This window comes from Mirounga leonina, unplaced genomic scaffold (genome assembly GCF_011800145.1).
Source record: "Mirounga leonina isolate KUSES-001 unplaced genomic scaffold, KU_Mleo_1.0 Mir_376, whole genome shotgun sequence".
NCBI classification, from domain to species: domain Eukaryota; kingdom Metazoa; phylum Chordata; class Mammalia; order Carnivora; family Phocidae; genus Mirounga; species Mirounga leonina.
In genome coordinates, this window is record NW_023270718.1 from 8,618,443 (window position 1) to 8,640,063 (window position 21,621).

Consider the following 21,621-nt stretch of genomic DNA (forward strand, 5'->3'; position numbering starts at 1 on the left):
CAGACTCCAGTGCATGTGGAAATTCAGGATGTGATAAATGCTAACAAGATGGTATACCAAAACCCCTGCACAAAAAGGTGGACTCAGGGAGAACGGGATGTAACTAGACCCATAGGTCATATGGTACAGATTAAATTTCCAAAAATCAGAGACCTAAATACAAAATAGGTAAAGCAATGACTCTCAGAGGCATGTGAAGTAAATGTGACTTTCAAGATGTTATTCAATTATATGCTAATTATACCTCAATAAAGCTGGGAAAAATTTTTAAAAAATGTTTTTCTTAAAAAATAAAATAGAATGGCACTGGGTGGCTCAGTCAGTGAAGTGTATGCCTTCAGCTCAGGTCATGATCCCAGGGTTCTGGGATCAAGTTCCGCATCGGGCTCCCTGCTCCACGGGGAGCCAGCTTCTCCCTCTCCCCCTGCTTGTGCTCTCTCATTCTCTCAAATAAATAAATACAATCTTTAAAAAAAATAAAAATAAAATAGAGTTCAAAATTCAGATGCAGTGCCAAGAAATAATGGAAATTGGGCTACATAAAAATAAAACACATCTTTGCATAGCACAAAAAATAAAAGAAGGTCAAAACACAGATGGAGACTAAGAGAAAATATTTATAATGTATATCAAAGATTCTGTATGTATTCCTATGTATATGCATATACATATATGTGGACATTATATATATGCATGTCAATTTTTGAAGAAAAATAGACAAATTGCAAACTATACAAGTAGGAAATTTTTAAAAAGATTAAAATGGCACTTGTGATGAGCACAGGTGATGTATGGAAGTATTGAATCACTATATTGTACACCTGAAACTAATATAACACTGTATGTTAACTATTACAAAATGTTTATTTTTTAAATTTTTTGTAGATTTTTATTTATTTGACACACAGAGAGAGAGAGAGAGAGCACAAGCAGGGGGAATGGCAGGCAGAGGCAGAGGGAGAAGCAGACTCCCCACAGAGCAGGGGGAGCATGATGAGGGACTCGATCCCAGGATCCTGGGATCATGAGCCAAAGGCAGTCGCTTAACCAACTGAGCCACCCAGGCACCCAACTATTATGGAATGTTTTTAAAAATCATGAAAAAATAAAAACATTAAAAAATTAAAAATAATAAAAAAATAAAATCCAAAATATTTTTACCCCACAAGGCAAAAGGAATAATCCAATACATGTTTTTCACAATGTGCTCTATTCTTTTCCAAATTAATTTTAATATTTTCCATGAAAATTAACACTCTTCTACAGCATAAAAATAAAATAAAATAAAATGCCACTTTAACATATGAAAATCTGTTCAGATTTACTTATTTTTTCCTTTTATTTCTTTTTTAAATTTTTATTAATTTTATTTTATTATGTTGTGTTAATCACCATACACTACATCATTAGTTTTTGATGTAGTGTTCCATGATTCATTGTTTTCGTATAACACCCAGTGCTCCATGCAATACATGCCCTCCTTAATACCCATCACCAGGCTAACCAATCCCCCCTCCCCCATCCCCTCTAAAACCCTCAGTTTGTTTCTCGGAGTCCATAATCTCTCATGGTTCATCTCCCCCTCTGATTTCCCCCCACTTCGTTTTTCTCTTCTTTCTCCTAATGTCCTCCATGCTATTCCTTATGTTCCACAAATAAGTGAAACCATATGATAATTGACTTTCTCTGCTTGACTTATTTCACTCAGCATAATCTCCTCCAGTCCCATCCATGTTGATGTAAAAGTTGGGTATTCATCCTTTCTGATGGCTGAGTAATATTCTGTTGTATATATGGACCACATCTTCTTTATCCATTCATCTGTTGAACGGCATCTCGGCTCTTTCCACAGTTTGGCTATTGTGGACATTGTTGCTATGAACATCGGGGTGCGTGTGACCCTTCTTTTCACTACATCTGTGTCTTTGGGGTAAATACCCAGGAGTGCAATTGCTGGGTCATAGGGTAGCTCTATTTTTAATTTTTTGAGGAACCTCCACGCTGTTTTCCAAAGTGGCTGTACCAACTTGCATTCCCACCAACAGTGTAAGAGGGTTCCCCTTTCTCCACACCCTCTCCAACATTTGTTGTTTCTTGCCTTGTCAATTTTTGCCATTCTAACTAGTGTAAGGTGGTATCTCATTGTGGTTTGGATTTGGATTTCCCTGATGGCTAATGATGAACATTTTTTCATGTGTCTGTTAGCCATTTGTATGTCTTTTGAGAACTGTCTGTTCATGTCTTCTGCCCACTGCTTGACTTGATTATTTGTTTTTTGGGTGTTGAGTTCGAGAAGTTCTTTATAGATCTTGGATATCAGCCCTTTGTCTGTAGTGTCCTGGGAAATTCTACCAAACATTCAAAGAAGAAATAATACCTATTCTCCTGAAGCTGTTTCAAAAAGTAGAAACAAAAGGAAAGCTTCCAGACTCATTCTATGAGGCCAGCATTACCTTGATCCCCAAACCAGGCAAAGATCCCATCAAAACAGAGAATTTCAGACCAATATCCCTGATGAATGTGGATTCCAAAATCCTCAACAAAATCCTAGCTAATAGGATCCAACAGTACATTAAACGGATCATCCACCACGACCAAGTGGGATTTATCCCCGGGATGCAAGGGTGGTTCAACATTCGATAATCAATGTGATAGAACACATTAATAAGGGGAGGGAGAAGAACCATATGGTCCTCTCAATTGATGCAGAAAAAGCATCTGACGAAATACAGCATCCTTTCCTGATTAAACCTCTTCAGAGTATAGGGATAGAGGGAACATTCCTCAATTTCATAAAAACCATCTGTGAAAAACCCACAGCGAATATCATTCTCAATGGGGAAAAGCTGAGAGCTTTTCCCTTAAGATCAGGAAAACGACAAGGATGCCCACTCTCAGCACTATTGTTCAACATAGTACTAGAAGTCCTAGAAACAGCAATCAGACAACAAAAAGAAATATAAGTTATTCAAACTGGCAAAGAAGTCAAACTCTCTCTCTTCACACATGACATGATACTTTATGTGGAAAACCCAAAAGACTCCACCCCCAATTTACTAGAATCATACAGCAATTTAGTAATGTAGCAGAATACAAAATCAGATTTACTTCTATAAAAAGAAAAGCAAATTTAAACTAAACTGAAATGTTATCTTTTCTACTTAGCAAAAATTGGAAACTTGCTAACTTGCTTTTACAAATCTGAGAATAAACAGAAATGCTTTCATTGTTGGTAGGAATGCAAGATTGAAACATGGACACATGGAAAGCTGGTATGTGTCAAAGGTACTGTTGTGTTTTAGATAGTAAATGAAAATTTCCAGTCTCATTCTAGTATTTATCAAAATACATAGCCACCCAGACCCTCAAAGTCCTGTACCTTTGGGAAATATCAATTTCCTTAAAATGAAGGGATTGCTTTTTTGTGTAAAAAAAAAAATTGGACAGTTCACATTTAGGGGAAACTGTCATTATTTACCAAACAACATATGTAAATTATGCTTTTGCCCCAGGAAATGCCCACCAAAAATATGAAAAGATATATCCCAAGGCTACTGATTGATGTATTGTTTGTACTTGTGAAATATTGGGAAATTGGGTTAAATAAACTCAGGTTCGTCTCAACGTGGAGCCATTTACCACTGCACAGGACAAGAGAAAGTTAGTTTCTATTTTTAAGTGGAGTATAGTTGACACATAACGTTACATCAGCGTCAGGTGCACAACATAGTGATTTAACTTCTCTTCACCTTAAGCTGTGCTCACCACACGTGTAGCTACCATCCGTCACCACAGGATGCCATCACATCACAGTATCATTGACCATATTCCCTGGGCTGTGCCTTTTATTCTCATGACTTATTCCTTTCTTAGCTGGAAGCCTGTATTTCCGGCCCCCTTTCAACTCCTTTTGCACATCCCCTTCCAATCTTCTCTCCTCTGGCAACCACCAGTTTGTTCTCTGTATTCATAGATCTGATTCTGCTTTTTGTTTGTTTATTCATTTGTTTTGTTTTTTAGATTATGCATATAAGTGAAATCATATGATATTTGTCTTTCTCCATCTGACTTATTTTACTCAGTGTAATACCTATTAGGTCTACCCATGTTGTCACAAGTGGCAAGGTCTCATCCTTTTTTTAAGGCTGAGTACTATTCCATTATGTGTATATGTATGTGTACATCATATCTTCCTTATCCACACTTGGGTTGCTTCCATATCTTGGCTATTGTAAATAATGCTGCAGTAAACATAGGGGTGAATATGTCTTTCTAAAAATATTTATTTTATTTATTTTAGAGAAAGAGAGAGAGCGCAAGCAAGTGGGGGGAGGGGGCAGAAGGGGAGGGAGAGAGAATCTCATGCAGACACCCCACTGAGCTCGGAGCCCAACTCAAGGCTCGATCTCACAACCCCAAGATCATGACCTGAGCCCAAATAAAGTCGGCCACTTACCCAACTGAACACCCAGGGATGAATATGTCTCTTCAAATTAGTGTTTTTGTTTTCTTTGGATAAATATCCAGTAGTGGAATTATTGGATCATATGGTATTTCTATTTTAACTTTTTGAGGAACTTCCATACTGTTTTCCACAGTGGCTGCACCAGCTTGCATTCCCACCAACAGTGCATCAGGGTTCTTTTTTCTCCACATCCTCGAAAACACTTGTTGTTTCTTCTCTTTTTGATTCTAGCCATCCTGGCAGGTGTAAAGTGATACCTCATTGTGGTTTTGATTTGCATTTCCCTAATGATGAGTGATGTTGAGCATCTATTCATGTATCTGTTGACTATCTGGATTTCTTCTTTGAAAAATATCTCTTCAGGACTTCTGCCCATTTTAATTGGATTAATTGTGTTTTTTTGGTGTTGAGTTGTATAAGTTCTTTATATATTTTGAGTATTAACCCCTTTATCAGATATGACATTTGCAAATATCTTCTCCCATTCCATAGGTTGCCTTTTTATTTTTTGATGGCTTCGTTTGCTGAGTTTTTGTTTTGATGTAGTCCCAATAGTTTAATTTTGCTTTTGTTTCTCTTGCCAGAGGAGACACATCTAGAAAAATGTTGCTATGGCCAATTTCAGAGTAATTGCTGCCTGTGTTCTCTTCTAGGATTTTTTATGGCTTCAGGTCTCACATCAAGGTCTTTAATCCATTTGGGGTGTCTTTTTGTGCATGATGTTAAGACAGTGGTCCAGTTTCATTCTTTACAAGAAAGTTATCTTTATATACAGTGAATTTTAGGGTAGGTTTTTAAATGAAAAGAAGGATAATAGTAAAGAGAAGAAAAAATAGTGCTGGGAGAACTTTAGATATCAATATGAAGACAGGGAAATCAGAAGGCCTAGATGCCTCTGCTTATTATGGCACAAAGAAATACAAGGAGCATAAGCATTTAAAAGCAGTGAGATACCATCAGCAATATTATTCATATAGAAATGAATCTAGTGGGGGAAGAGAAGGTGTTTGCTTCAGCATAATGGTCAGTGGCTGATAGAATCAGCTGAGTGGAAGTTTAAGCGGGAACACAACATGTACACATTCTCGAAGTATTTCCCCACAAATCAAGTATTAATTTAAAAGGGCAAATAGAAACTTTACTGTGGAGACACCTGAGGGATGCCAAATTAACCAAGTTACGAAAGCAAAAATCACCCATAAGGAAAAATAAGGACAATGTCGCTGGCGTGGTATTCCACTGCAAAATGCACACCCTGAATCGAAGCGTGAGGTGCCCTTGGACAAAGCTCTTCTGTATGCATCATGGTTTCTTTCTCTGCCTGGTTTCTCTCTCTCCCCCTTCCCCTCAGCCCTGGATCATTGCCCCTCACTACCCCAGCCATGACCAACGGCTGTGAGGAAAGGCACCCAAGGTCTCTGTTCACGCACTTGTTTTAAAATTCATTAATCCGGATGGGATTCCATGAGCTAGGGAGCTCTGGAGATGCACACAAACCACCCAAGTGTGGGGAGAGGTGGTGACCTGGGCAGGACCCGTGAATCTTCTGACTGTCCAGCTCTGACCAGGCGTGGGGCAGTCTTCACTCAATGGCACATTTGGACAGTGCCTGAAATGCAGAACTGTGCACTTATGACAGGTAGAAATGGTCTTCTGAAAAAGGAGAAGTCCACATCTTCTTTGGAACGACTACAGAGACTGACAAATGAGGAAGTAGCCGTCCTGCTTCTGGTAAAATGTCAGTGTCAAAATGCAACTGGGATGGGAGGGTAATGGACGCCTACTCATGCATCCTGTTGCTCAGCGTGGCCTTCCAGGCTCTGTCCCTGGGACTTCTCCACACAGCTGAGGTAGGCAGGAAAGTCACCGAGATTGCAAAACTCACCACCCCACTCTGCTTTACTCTACAGGGGAGGAAATTGAGTCATATTTTTATTATATCATTTTGTACTTTTAGAATGAGCCTTGAATTCCACTTTAAAATTCCCCTCAAATTATTTTCTCAGTGGTGTATTATAAATTTACCATTCATTAATAAATAGTCTTAAATTAAGCATTGGTGATCAATTAAGCAATTACTAACCAATCATTAATAATGTGGTTATTTGCTGAGTAAATGTTCGTTTATTGTCCTTTACGTGCTGGAGCATGGTGTGAGGTACACTCATGATTTAGCAATGAGAAGACATGACTTAGAATTCCATGGGGCAATTTATTGCTTAACTCCTTTTGCTGGTTTACAGAATCATTATAACGAATTCTCAAATACACCCCCTACCCTATCAGGGACAATTATTTATGAGGCAGAGAGAGACACTGAATGTGTAAATAGCATAAAGTCAGCTTGAAATGCACAATTAGTCACTTCCGTGAAGGTCCTAGACACCAGGTGAGATTACGTTGGATCTGTAGGTGAAGGGGAGCCTTGGGTGGGAATTCAGGAGAGATAGGATTGGGGACACCAAGAGAGGCAGATTCAGATCTGGTATCTACTCTGAAATGGGAAGTCACAGAGTAGGAACTTCTGAGTAGGAGAAATGGGGATGAGGAGTTCTTTCCAATAGAGTCTGTTTCTCCAGAGAGGAGGAAGATCTATGAGCTGTGCCTCATGCACATTCAGTTTTTGGTAAGTGTGTAGGAAGTCGAGAATGGACAGAATCACCGTTCCCTGTGCAGAGGCTTTTCAGCATTTTGTCTCCCTTCATTTAAAAACAATGTCATTGCCTTCTTTATTGGTAAAATAGTAACCTGTTGCCTCCCGCGGATTTTTTCTTTTTTTCCTAAAACGTGCATTGTTGATCTTACTGTTTTGTTAAATATTCAATTACTTCTGGATACCCCCAAACCACTGACATCTGAATGGACCAGTGAGAGTGGAGGCATACTACTAATCAGTAGTTCCCTGGACCCACCCTTGTGGTTATTTCTCTAGTTCTGGAATCCTTACACTGAACAGACATCCTCACAGCGGACACTGGTTTTCTGACGTGTGGAGTAAGAGAGTCAGTGAAGGAAAGACCACGTGGAAGGTGCTGGAAATGCCTCTCCCTACCAAATAGTGAAACAAAAGTAATTCTGCGCTCTTAGAGAGATTGCACAGATTCATACCAGAACCAAGAACTCAGATCCAGAGACAATGACGTCTTCTACTCTCCACTCGACTTGCCTAGTTGGTTTGCACAGAAGACAGAGACAGACCTTGGAGAAGTGGGTTCTTATGTATCAGGTGATTCCAATTTCCACTTCTGCTCCAGCTGAAGACCCACAGAGAAACCCACGTAACCCCTGACACCTGGTGCACAGCTGTTGATTGGTGGGTTTATTGTGGGTCTGTCTATAAAGGCCTTCAGATTCAGTCTGCCGTTAGTTCTCAGGGCCAGCCATATGCTGTCCCTGTCCACATTTGTTCAGGTCCATGTCACGTGTCCAGCCCTGCGTCCGACTCCAGCCCTGCGCATGTGTCCAGCCCTGCACACGTGTCCAGCCCTGCATCGGTCTCCAGCCCTGCATCTGACTCCTGCGCATGTCTCCAGCCCTGAGCATGTCTCCAGTCTCCAGTCTCCAGCCGTGCATCTGGCTCCAGCCCTGAGCGCATCTCCAGCCCTGTACTATCCAGGCTGCAGGGACCGTGACCGTCCATTGCACAGGACATCACACAGGTCCAGTACACACCGTGTGGGTTGCATCTGTGAAACAGAAAGTAGCAACTATTCTAGGTGTTTTGTAAGAGGGTGGGTAATAAATCTCCCCAAATTTTAGGTTCTTGCCACCTTGGTGAAATTTCTAGGAGTCCAGTTGCCTGAGGCCTGTTGAGATACCCCACCCGAGGTGAAGACTCACGGCTCCATCTGATCCTCCTACTAATGAGACAGTAGCTCAATCCCTAGGGGACCAGCTTTGGAATGTGGAGACAAAATACATACCCCTCCCTGGGCATGCTACCTCCACCCACTTACTCAGTGTCTCGAGAGGCTGTTGGTTTTGAGTGGAGTCCAGAACAAGAGAAGTCCTTGCAATGGGCCCAGGCTGCAGAAAGCCTGAGTCGTATGCCCCAAAAGATCCAATGGTGTTTGGAGCTTCTGTGCAGATGAGGTCGACATCCTTTGGCAGGGAACTATATAGATGAAGTGCAACACAGATATTAAAGATTTGGGGGCCACACTATGCCATTCTGCAGAGAACTACTCTCCTTTTGTGAAGGAGTTCTGGGTTGCTCCTGAGCTCTAGTGGAGACAGAATGCTTGGCCATGAGTCATCACAAGGGTCCTTATGAGTGAAGGAGGGGGCCGGGGGGTCAGAGGCAAAGAAGAAGAGACTCCAGAGTAGCTGGAGCGATGTAGGCTGGCTCTGGAGATGGAAGGGGGCAGCAAGGCATACGGGCAGGGGTGTTCATGTTGGAATTCAGTTCTCTGAAACGATAAGATAATAAATCTGTGCTGCTTTAACGCACTAGCATGTAGTGATTGGCTATGGCAGGAACACAACAGGAAAATAATATACCATATAGTCCTTTTTAAATAGGGTTTCTTTTTTGCTTTTAGTTTTTTGTTTTGCTAATGTGAGCTCTGAAAACTAGTTTGAATCGGTCTAGTCCAGCGTTGTATTTCTGGGCCAGACAAAATACAAACATTCAATAAATACCTGTTGAAGCTTGGGTCACAAGGGGGGGTATCAGGCCAGGAAGACAAGAGTTTAAGGGTCAGGTGAGACCTGAGATGTAGCCAGAAATCTCTGCAAAGCCCATTGCCTGTCCTAACCTCGGCCCTGGGGAAATGACAGCTAGGCTGTTCCCCTTCCTGTGGGGCTGCTGATGTGACAACCCCGTGACAGACAGGACCAGCCTCCAAGTGCCCACATCCTGTGTGTCTGCCCGTCCTGTGGGCACCGAGGTCCCTCCCTATGCACTGCTAGAGCCAGAGAGAGGAGACGCCATGACCCCCACCCTGATGGCCCTGCTCTGTCTCGGTGAGATCTGAGGAGGGGAGAGGACGCCCTATTCTGGGAGGGACCCGCCCCACAGCCAGGCCCTGGTCTGTCAGAGACCCCAGACTCAGGAGGCTCATGGGAGGAGGGGTTCTGCTCAGGATTCGGGGCAAACCTCTCACAGGAACTCTCTTCCAGGGCTGAGTGTGGGCCCCAGGACCCGAGCGCAGGCAGGTGAGTCTGTCCCCAGGGGTCCCAGTCCCACCTCCTCACTGGGGACAGGGGTCACCCACCAGGCAGAGGGGATGGAGAACAGCAGTTCCGGGCTGACAGAGGGGGACGTCTGGGGGTTTGGGGCAGAGCTGGGCCTGGGGGTGGAGAAGGTCTTGTGTCCCAGCCTCCGTTTCCTTCCAGGGACCCTCCCCAAACCCACCATCTGGGCTGAGCCAGGCTCTGTGATCCCCTGGGGGACCTCTGTGACCATCTGGTGTCAGGGGAGCCTGGAGGCCCAGGAGTACCGCCTGCAAAAAGAGGGAAACTCGGTGACCTGGGACAGTCAGAAGCCACTGGAGCCCAAGGACAAGGCTAAGTTCTCCATCAAATACATGACAAATGTATATGCAGGACGATATCTCTGTAACTATCACAGTCCCACTGGCTGGTCAGAACTCAGTGACCCCCTGGAGCTGGTGGTGACAGGTACGAGCCCATTCAGGGTCCCAGCCCCAGGCTGTGCCCTCAGGAAGGGGGTCTGCTCTCAGGGTGTCTCCCTCTCACAGCCCAGCCCTGGGGATAATGTGGGGGATCTGAGCCCCATTTAACACCGTCCCCTCCTCCTCTCCTAGGATCGCATGGCAAACCCAGCCTCTCAGCCCTGCCCAGCCCTGTCGTGACCTCAGGAGGGAACGTGACCCTCCAGTGTGGCTCATGGTTCAGATTTGACAGGTTTGTTCTGATGGAGGAAGGAGAATGCCAGCCCTCCTGGACCCTGGACTCCCAGCGAGCCCCCAGTGGGGGGTCCCAGGCCCTGTTCCCTGTGGGCCCCGTGACCCCCAGCCCCAGGTGGACGTTCATATGCTATGGTTATTACAACAACAACCCTCAGGTGTGGTCGGACCCCAGTGACCCCCTGGACATCCTGGTCGCAGGTGAGATGCGACGGGGTCAGTCAGGACCCCAGACTCTGCACAGGTCCTGCCAGGGGGCCCCAGGTGGTGGTGGTGGGACCAGGGGTGTGGGGTCCCCAGGGAGGGAGAGAGACAGGGGACGGGGAAGGGAGAGACTCAGAGGACACAGACAGTCTCAGTTCAGAGCAAGGGCTGGACAGCCCCTCACCTGCCCTTCCTCTCTCTAGGACAGCTCCCCTACACACCCTCCCTCTCAGTGCAGCCGGGACCCACGGTGACCTCAGGAGAGAATGTGACCCTGCTGTGCCAGTCATGGAGCTCTGAGGACACTTTCCTTCTGTCCAAGGAGGGGGCAGCCGATCCCCCCCTGCGTCTTAGATCAAAGCGCCGAGCTGGGCAGCGCCAGGCTGAATTCTCCATGAGTCCTGTGACCTCAGCCCACGGGGGGACCTACAGGTGCTACGGCTCATCCAGCGCCTCCCCCTACCTGTTGTCCCAGCCCAGTGACCCCCTGGAGCTCCTGGTCTCAGGTGAGGGGCCCCTTATCCTGTCCCCTCTGTGTCCCAACATTGTCTTCAGGACCCTGTGCCCAGGAGGGCTCTGGTCTAGGATGGGAGTGAGGGGCTCCGAGGGAGCGTCAGCAGAGGGGTCCACAGCTCACAGTGCAGGAGGGAAACAGGGCCCTCCCACCCCTGCCTCGTCCTTCGCCCCCATCACCAGAATTCTCCAGGCGGAGGAGGGGGACCTTGGGGGCCACAGGGCACATGAGGGAGAAGAGTGTGAGCAGAGACAGGGTCTCTAGGGGAAGCTCCAGCCCCCCTCTTGTCTTTTTCCCCAGGACCCCCTACAGACCCCGGCCCCTCACCCACAGGGCCCAGCTCAACAGCTGGTGAGTCACAGGGGCCGCTGTCCAGGGGCTTTTCTTCCAGTCTCTCAGAGATGCCAGGGGGACAGCGGGGCTCCAGGGGCTCTGAGGGTGAGTGAGGCTCTCTGTCAGGAGTGGTGGGAGGGCCCATGGGGAGCAGGGGCTGAGTTACACCCTCAGTTCAGGGTCCTCTGCAGGCGTTGGCTTGGACGTGCCCCTCTCCTGTGTGGGCCTCAGTGTCCCCAAGTGTAAAGGAGAGAGTCGTGGCCTAGAGTAGATTTCCCCTCAGTTCCGACCAGGGCTCTGACCGTGGGAGAGGAGGACTCACGGGGAAGCCCCCAGGTCATGACCTATGCGGGGGCCTTCCCTCTGCAGCTGGTGACGTTGCAGGAGGAGGGGAGGGAGGACGATGGCTGGGGGCGTTCAGGTGATAGGGGATCTGGAAGGACCCTCAGCTCCAGAAGAAGACGCTGGGACAGGCCGTGCCCCACGTGAGGAGCCCAGAGCCTCGAGCTGGTGTCCCCACAGGGGACAGCATGAGGAGAGCACGGGGAGCCCACAGCCCTGGTCCCAGCCCCAGCCCTGCCGCCCCCACGCTGGGCGACCTGAGACATGTGAATGACCTCTCTGTGCCTCAGTTTCCTGTCTGTGGAGTGGGCGGGAGGGGCGGCAATCCCCTGCTGCGTGATCGTTGACAGGGTCAGAGGTGAATGCACAGAGCCCAGCAGGTGCCTGGCACACAGTAGGTGCTCAGTTAAATGGCATCACTGGCTCGTTCATGGTGTGGCTCCTGCCCAAGGTCCCCACTGGTACCTGTATGTCCTCATCGGGGTCTCGGTGGCCCTCGTCCTGCTGCTCGGCCTCCTCGGCCTCCTCCTGGTCCGACACCGGCGTCGGGGCGAAGGCAGGAAGCCAGGTGAGAAGGGGAGGGGGTGACGGGCCCCAGGGGGTGGTGGCTGTCCTGTGGGCCGACCGAGGGCGGGCTCAGGGCAGTGGCCAGAGAGGGAAGCTGGAGAGGTAGGAAAGGCTGGTGTGGAAAGACACTTGCAGAATCTCAAGTCAGAGAGTCTAGAAAGAAAACACCCAGGTGGGACCCACGTGCCAATTGAAGGTTTTTCCTCTTTTCAATCTCGGGAGATGGAGAGACACACAGACAATATGTGTGAAGGGCTCCTTTCCCTGGAATCACATGGGGGGTGGTCGTAACCTCCCAGCCCAGAGGGAGGCTGATTCCCAATGTCCTGCAGGGGCTGCAGACGCGGAGCCCAAGGACAGAGGCCTGCAGGACAGGTAACTCTTACTCGCACACCCCCTAGACTCCCACCTACCCGCCCCCTCTATGCCCCCTAACACCCTGTCTCCTCCCCAGCTCCAGCCCAGCTGCTGCCACCCAGGAGGAGAGCCTCTGTGAGAGGAAGGGGATTGCCCTGGGGGTGGGCTGGGAGGGTCTGGGGGTAAGGGGTGAGGACTGAATTCCCACATGCATGACCTTGGCACCTCACCCCACTGCTGAATCTCCTGGATCACATCTGCCCTGTCTGAGAAGCTCAGGGGACCTTGCCAAGAGTTACCCCCCATTCTCCCCAGCAGATGCTGCCGTGCAAGACACTCAACCTGAGGAGGGGGTGGAGCTGGACCATCGGGTGAGACCCCCACTCTCGTGCAGACCCCAGGGCCCTCGTGGTGCCAAACTTAATCCAATGGACACTTCTCTGTCCTCACACCACCCAGTCTCAGCAGTGTCCCTCAGATGCCCTCTCCCTCCTTGGGCATTCTGGGTCAGCCTGCTGTGACCGCATGGGGCCTCCTCCGTGCTCCCCTTGTCTGGCTCCCTGACCGCTGTCTGACTTCTGGTTGTTGAGGTGCATGCCCAGGTCTCAAGAGGGTGCATGAAGAAATGAATCACCCACAGGTCTTAGGCCCCCTTCATTCATTCACCCAGTAAGTGGGCACAGGAAGCCCACCATTTACCAGGCCCCACCTAGTGCTGCAAGCACAGCAGTGGGCAAATCTGACCCACCCTCCATGCGCTCACCTTGTGGGTGACAGATGATATGCAAGGAGGTGGGCAGCACCCTCGAGTGCAAAGTGTGGCCAAGGAAAATAAAACAAGAGAAGGGGGTAGCAGGTGCAAAGGTCCTGAGGCAGCAGCATGTTTTGAAGGAACAGAGGCTATGTGGCTGGAACCAAATGAGCAAGAAACAGTGTCAGGAACAGAATCAGAGCCATAGAAAGCATTGCATGTCCCAAGGCTCAGGAAGCCCCTGGAGAGTCCACCAGGAAAGTGACCTAATCTGCCTGAAAGTTGGAAAGCATCACTCTGGCAACAGTGTGGAAAAGGGTCTGAGGCGGTCGATTGGAATCAAGGAGACAAACCTCCCCCTCACTGTCTGTCTGCAGCAGAACACACAGGATGAAGACCCCCAGAGATCGACATATGCCCAGGTGAGCCACTCAAGATCAAGACTCAGGCAGGGACTGGCCCCTTCTCCTTCCCCTGTGTCGGGGGGATTGCTGGACTCGGAGGACAGACAAGCAGAGGAAGACAGGCAGACAGACTGTCAGGTGGGTCCCTTCTTCTCTGAGTCCCCAGGCTCCCCCCACCCCAACCATGCACCTCCCCTCTTTCTCTCCCCCACAGGAGACTGCTGCATCTGGCGCCCCCCAGGACGTGACCTACGCCCAGCTGAACCGCTTGACCCTCCGACGAGAGACAAGTGCATCCCCTCCCTCCCCATCAGGGGAGCTCCCAGCAGAGCCCAGCATGTATGCTGCTCTGGCCATCCACTAGCCCAGGAAGGACCCAGACCCCACACTCCAGGGAAGGGGACCGCAAAGACCCTGGAAGGCACAGGAGCTGCCCACAGTGGGTGCCACCTAATGACCCCAGCCAACCTGGACTCCTCACGCAGACCAGTAGGAACTCCCGGGACCCTCCGGGAGTCGCCTGATTCTGCCATCAAAGATAGTAATATCCCTACACTTTGGAAATCAAAGCAATGGACTTCTCAATAATTCAGGAATGAAATGAGAAAACCAAAATGAAAATGAGAAAATGTTTATACATATATACATCAGATACATATACAAGGGTAATATAAATGTTATACATCAAATCTATGAAATGGGAAAATTAAGAACCAAGAACTAATATATTAGAACAGAAAACAGCCTAAAATAATTAATGATATAACCTATTATATCGAGACTATAGAAAAAGAATAGTAGGGGTGCCTGGGTGGCTCAGTCATTAGGCAGCTCAGGTCATGATCCCAGGGTCCTGGGATCTAGCCCCACATTGGGCTCCCTGCTCAGCAGGAAGCCTGCATCTCCCTCTCCCACTCCCCCTGCTTGTGTTCCCTCTCTCGCTCTCTCGCTCGCTCTCTGTCAAATAAATGAATAAAATCTTTTTTAAAAAGGAAGGAAGAAAGAAAAAGAATAGCAAATTATTCCAAATGAAGGTAGGAGGAAAATAATAATGACAAGAATAGCTACTAGAGAGGACAAACAAAAAATAGAGAAAAATCAATAAAGCCAAAGTGTTCATTTTTGTAAACAACGGTTATAAATCCTAGCCACAATAGCCAGGTGAGAGAGAGAGAAGGTACACATCACCATTATCAGGACAGCATCCCATCCTACACAATTTAAATCAATAATAGAACATTATGAATCATTTTAAGCAGATACATAAGTAACTGACAAAATCCTCAAAAATACAAGTTACAAAATGATGAAGAAGTAGAAAATATGTATCACCCTATGTATACATTAAATGCATTGACTCTGTGATCAAAAACCTATGAGCCAGCAATTGCACTACTGGGTATTTACCCCAAAGACACAGATGTAGTTAAAAGAAGGGCCATATGCACCCCAATGTTCATAGCAGCAACGTCCGCAATAGCCAAACTGTGGAATGAGCCGAGATGCCCTTCAACGGATGAATGGATAAGAAGATGTGGTCCATATATACAATGGAATAGTACTCAGCCATCAGAAAGGATGAATACCCAACTTTTACATCAACATGGATGGGACTGGAGGGGATGATGCTAAGTGAAATAAGTCAAGCAGGGAAAGACAATTATCATATGGTTTCACTCATATGTGGAACGTAAGCAATAGCACAGAGGACCAGAAGGGAAGGGAGGGAAAACCGAATGGGAAGAAATCAGAGAGGGAGAAAAACCATGAGAGACTCCGGATACCGGGAAACAAACTGAGGGTTACAGAAGGGAGGGGGTGGGGAGATGGGGTAACTGTGTGATGGGCATTAAGGAGGGCAAGTGATGTGATGAGCACTGGGTGTTATTGTAACTAATGAATCACTGAACACTACAGCAGAAACTAGTGATGTACTATATGTTGGATAATCAAATTTTTTAAAAAACCCACCCCCCAAATGAAGTATGTGGAAACTGAGAGAAACGGAGAGCAGACTGTGTGGCTTCCAGGGCTGGGGTGTGGAAATGGGGAGGTGTTGGTCAAGATTATAGCTAGAAGATAAACAACTTCTTAGTTATAAGACCACGAGTTCTGGGGATCTGATGTACAGCATGATGACCACAGCTCATCACATTGTATCATATTCTTGAATGTTGCAAAGAGAGTAGATCTAAATGTTCTCAACACATGCAAGAAAGGCAACTATGTTATGGGATGGAAGTGTGAGCTAAGGCCATGGTATAATCATTCTGTAATAAAGAAATGTGTCTGTTGAGGAGGCTTCATTGGGAATTTCCTCCAAACACTTATGCCCTCAGGAAACACACACAAGCATATACACACACCAAAATCACACAAACCTTTCCTGAGAATAAAAAGGGAAGGAGCAATATTGGATTAGGCCAGGAAACTATTGACACCAAAACCTGGCAAGGTCATTACAGAATGAAAAAGGCACATAAAGACGTCTCACATAAATTTCGATGTAAATCTCTAAACAGAATGTTCACAAATAAGATTCAGCAATAGTTAAAAAAGACTCCACATCATGACCACACTGGATTTTGGGGGGGAGGGGAGGAACAGAGTAGCTTAAAATTTTAAAACTCAGTCAATGTAATCTGATACATTAACAGAATTTGTAAAAATAACCATCTCACAAACCAGAGGAGAGGGGGATGGGAAGATGGTTGAAACAGGTGAAGGGGATTAAGAGTTACAAACTTCCAGTTACATAATAAACAAGCCCTGGGGATGAAAAATACAGTTTAGGGAATATAATCAGTAATATTGTAATAATTTTTTGTGTGACACATGATAATTGCATTTCTTATAGTGAGCATTGCATAATGTATATAATTGTTAACTCACTATGTTGGACACCTGGAACTCATATCATATGTTAACTATAATTTAATTAAAAATCTAAAAATGATGTGCTATATGTTGGCTAATTGAACATAATAATAAAATTTTTTTTTAAAAATTTAAAAATTAAGAAATAATCTCAACAGATGCACACAAAGCTTTTGATAAAACACACCAACAATTCATAATGAAAACAAAAACTTGTCCAAAATAAAAAGGTGTTTCTTACAATTTATGAAAGCATGGTTATCAATCAGCACCTGGACATCATCTTTGAAGGTGAGAACTTGAAGTCCTTTTCTCTGTGATGGGGACGATCCAAGTATGTTTCTTATGACCGCTTGTATTCAGCGCAGCATTCAGTTCATTTAATTGGAAGTACCAACCAATTAAAAGAAGCAAAACAAAACAATAAGCATGGAAATGGATAAGAATAATACTTGTATTGCTCTGAGATTACACAGTTGTGTGCATAGAAAATAAAAAAATAGTATAAATATGTATTACCCCAAATAAAAAGGAGTTTTCCAAATTTATGGGATACATGGTCAATATTTAGAAGTCAATTGCATTCAGAATTCTGGTTTGAATGAAGATGAAGCAAGTGAATGTCTCCTATTCCTTGACTTTACACCCATGAGATTGTATTTGTACTTCTGACATCCAGAATTGTAAGATAATAAATTTGTGTGTTTTAAGACACCAAGTTTGTGGTCATTTGTGACAGCAGGACTTGGAAGCTAATTCAATGACTTAAATTTTCTTTTGATTAGTGTTTGTATAGCACGTTTTTTGTTCTACTTTTTTTAATGTGGTTGAATATACATTACATAAAATTTACCGTTTTAACCATTGCAGATGTATATAATTCAGCAGCATGAAGTACATGTACCATGTTAGACAATCATCATCACTATCCATTTCTAGAACATTCTTTTTTTTTTTTTAAAGATTTTATTTACTTATTTGACAGAGAGAGACACAGCGAGAGAGGGAACACGAGCAGGGGGAGTGGGAGAGGGAGAAGCAGGCTTCCTGCCGAGCAGGGAGCCCGATATGGGGCTCGATCCCAGGACCCCGGGATCATGACCTGAGCCAAAGGCAGACGCTTAACGACTGAGCCACCCAGGCGCCCCCATTTCTAGAACATTCTTATTACCACAACAGAAAGTCCCTACCCATTACATAATCACTCCCATGGGCCTTTGCCACCAGGTCCTGTCAATCTCTCTCTGACAAATAAATAAATAAAATCTTAAAAAAAATAAAGTGTTTACACCATTTACATATAATGTAACTACTGATAAGATTATTAGATTCATTATTTTATTTTTGTTTGTCTGCTCTTTTGTTCGCTCTTCTATTTCCGTTTTCCTCCTTTTCTTGGCTTTAAGAAATATGTTTCATATTACGATTTAATGTCCTTATTGCAGTTTTAACTATACCTTTTGGTTGCTGTTTAAGTGGCTGTCTAGATATTATCATATACATACCTAACAGTCAAGTTAGAATTAGTATTTTACCTCTTCAATAAAATGTGGGAACCTTATAAACATATAAATGACTGTGTCCTCACCCCTTTACATTGAAGTTGTTATATGTATTGTACCTAAGACACTTTCATGGTGTGTCAGACCCTGTGGGACTGGGCACAGGTGGGTGAGTCCTCCCCAGAAATCCTACTTCTGCCCAACAACCCCCTGGGCATTTGGGGTCACAGAGGGTCAGGGCTGATGGTGACCAGTGTGGGAGGGGCCTTGGGGGTGACAGGTGGGAAAATGAGGAGAGAAGGGCACCCTTGCAAGTCTCCATCTGATTCCTTTCCAGGGACCCTCCCCAAACCCTCCATCTGGGCTGATCCTGGCCCCATGGTCACCAAGGGGAGCCCTGTGACCATCTGGTGTCAGGCGTCTCTGCGGGCTGATGTCTACTATCTGTATAAAGAGAGGGTCTATGAATCCTTGTCCATGAAGACCTCAGAGGATTCCAGCGATAGGGTCAGTTTCTCCTTTGCATCTATGAGCTCACACAGTTCAGGGCGATACCGGTGTGCATATCAGAGAGGGAAGAGCTGGTCACAGCGGAGTGACCTCCTGGCCCTGGTGGTGACAGGTGAGAGCAGGAACTGGCCCCTCCTGCCCGGGAACCCTTCTCCAAGCAGAAGGGAACAGAGTGTGACATCAGGAAGACCTCTTGCTCACAGCCCACATCTGGAGCATTTGCGACAATGGCCCCTTTTAACACAGCTTCCTCCTTCTCCAAGAGTGTATGGTACAAATCTTCTTGTTCATTTCTTATCAATCACTCTATCTAGATGGCAAACTGAATGAGTAATTGGAGCTTATGTTACCTTTGGTAATCCTTCCTCCTAGACAGTTTGCATGGTGGGTTGCAGAGATCCCACCATGTCATTCTTAAACATAGATTGCTAGATTGAAGAATAGAAAGTGCTATGGAAATATATAATCCCAAGTCAGGGGCCAGAAGAAGCTGGCTGATGTGCAGGGATAAAAAGATAGACCCTGCCTTTCACTCCTCATGTTCCTGATTCTCAGGACAAAATGAAGCCTCACATGTTTATTTTTGCCTCCTAATTAGATGGAAGGTGAGACTCTAGAGATGCTCACCTCAAGGGATTGAGATGACATTAGCTAGTTTCAGGAACTCCCTAGAGATGAGGGAAGGGAATACTTAAGCATTCCTAGGTCTCCTCAATCACAGGCTCTATTTTTGACTCTCAGGTGTAGCTGATAACCTCAGACCATCACAAAACAAGTCAGACTCCAGGAGGGATGAGTGAGGAGGAATATATATATATCTATATATATATACATTCTCCTTCATTTTTATTAACCACATTCTTTGAAGTATACTTCTGTTCCTTATAGAACACAGAATCTGGTTTTGAATAGATGGGGTAAAAATAGGGTCTACTTGGAAATAGATGATGGAAAACAATTCCCTAAACCCTCTCTGGACTCATTGAGCCCTTCTCTCCTCATCCAGTGATACCTGGTAGAGTTTTCCAGAAATACCATCAGTTTGAGGGAGCTCAGGGGGTGTTTGAAGTGACAGCCAGGTGGTGAGCTGCTACACTGACTCTAAGAAATAATCGGTTTTTAAAAAGCTGTCCTTCGTGGCATTTGCCTGTTTCTTTGGTGTAAATGTGCCCGTCATGGCCAATATAAAAAACCTGTGTGAATGCTCTGTGTGCTGAGGTGGGAGTCAGGGATACACTGTCTTTCACATGTGAGTGTGATCCAGCTTCTGGCACACCTCACTGGTGACCCCAGCGTGCACGTATGCCTCCTTCTATTATATTTTTTCCCTTTCTTTTCTAAGTAGGCTCCAGACATAGCATGGAGCCCAACACAGGGCCTGAAATCACAGGCCTGAGATCCAGACTTGAGCTGAAATCAAGAGTCAGGTGCTTAGCCGACTGAACCACTCATGTGCCCCTCCTTCTATTTTAAACATTTATTTTATTTATTTGAGAGAGATAGAGAGTAGGGGGAGGGGCCAATGGTGAAGCAGAGGGAGAGGGAGAGAATCTCAACCTGACTCCCCTCTGAGCATGGTCCCCAACACAGGGCTCAATCGCAAGACCCTGACATCATGACCCGAGCTGAAACCAAGAGTCAAAAACTTCACTGACTCACCCACCAACGTGACCCTCCTTCTGGCTTCCCAAGAAGGGAATTGGGGATGTGTGCTCTGCTGACCCTTTCACCTTTTTCCCTTCACGATCCCATGGGTGAGTAAAGCATTCCTCACTCATCATTCCTTACAGGTGTTTTCCCCAAATCTCTCTGCATTTTTCTTCTGCTCAAAAGTAAGCTCCCATCAACTTCCTTCACTCCACCATGAGATATGGAGACACAGATTTCATGGACACATCTGAGCATACCAGCACCTGCCTGTTCTGTCTCCGCCTCTGTAAAACACCTGGCTATTGGCCACTGGGACTATTTGCCTGTCACCCTTCTCACTGCTCTCCTTCCAGAACTCACAGAACCCACTGGCCTCCATGTTCCCTGGGTATCTGCATGCTCTCATTTCAGTCTGTCTGTTTTGCATCCAACAAAGCGTCCTCAGCGTTGTCTTCCAATTTCATGTTCTGCTCTTCGGCTGTGTCTTATCATGGATGGAACAAGTAGTTGCATCTGTTATATCAAGTATTTATTTATTTATATTTTTTATTATGTTCAGTTATCCAGTATATAGTACTTACGTTCGCTAAGTTTTTCCTTTTTTACCTCCAGAGTATTTGACTAATTCATTTCTAGATTTTTATCTTCTTCCATAATATAACTTCTGTCATGGCATCGAACATTCCATGTTCTTTTCCACTTTTCAGATATTTCACGTGCTTACTGTAAAATGAGTTTCCCATATTCCTGCTGTTCCACATCCTGGGCTATCATTGATGACTCTGCACACAGTCTTCCATAGCACTCCTTATCACATTGGGATCAGCCTCTGATGTCCATTCCTGTTGGACACTCACCGCCCACACACCTGAGTTCCAGACACAGTAGCTCACAGGGCTGTCCTGAAGCCTGGACTGAAAGGGGTGGATGTTCACAGCCCCACTGACCCCTGGCGTCCACTCTCCCAAATCAGCACCTGAGCAGGGATGTGTCCAGCAGGTATGGCTCCCACGGGAGCCACACACTCTCACATGGACAGATGCCAGTGCGGGGGTCCACTGGACATAACCACTACACACACACAAAGGGGACATGGCTCAGTGCTGACCTCCGGGCTGGGTCAGTGGGCAGAGGCATGCCAGTGCCCACCCTGCAATGGTGGAGGGGTCATGTCACTTCCACAGTCACCCAGAAACTGTATGCATTTCCTGCCTGTGAGGATCTGGCCACCCGCCTGACCGCACAGAGGCTGAAATCAAATTTGAACACCCCCAA

General features: G+C 46.0%; 1 protein-coding gene across 5 annotated transcripts; it reads left to right on the forward strand.

Moving 5' to 3' along the window:
- The first annotated feature begins 9,004 nt into the window (after positions 1-9,004).
- On the forward strand, positions 9,005-14,473 carry LOC117997819 (leukocyte immunoglobulin-like receptor subfamily B member 3). 5 transcript variants are annotated; one of them, XM_034986258.1, is made up of 12 exons: positions 9,005-9,430; positions 9,587-9,622; positions 9,803-10,087; positions 10,234-10,536; positions 10,743-11,045; positions 11,354-11,491; positions 12,180-12,296; positions 12,628-12,670; positions 12,750-12,787; positions 12,971-13,023; positions 13,781-13,945; positions 14,022-14,473. In XM_034986258.1, the coding sequence occupies exons 1-12, from the start codon at positions 9,397-9,399 to the stop codon at positions 14,169-14,171; spliced, it is 1,665 nt and encodes a 554-aa protein (XP_034842149.1). In that variant the 5' UTR covers positions 9,005-9,396; the 3' UTR covers positions 14,172-14,473. The 5 variants fall into 5 exon arrangements, with proteins under 5 accessions (XP_034842149.1, XP_034842150.1, XP_034842153.1 ...); XM_034986259.1 differs by having other exon boundaries at positions 13,784-13,945; XM_034986260.1 differs by having other exon boundaries at positions 9,312-9,430; positions 13,781-13,825.
- Positions 14,474-21,621: the final 7,148 nt, after the last annotated feature.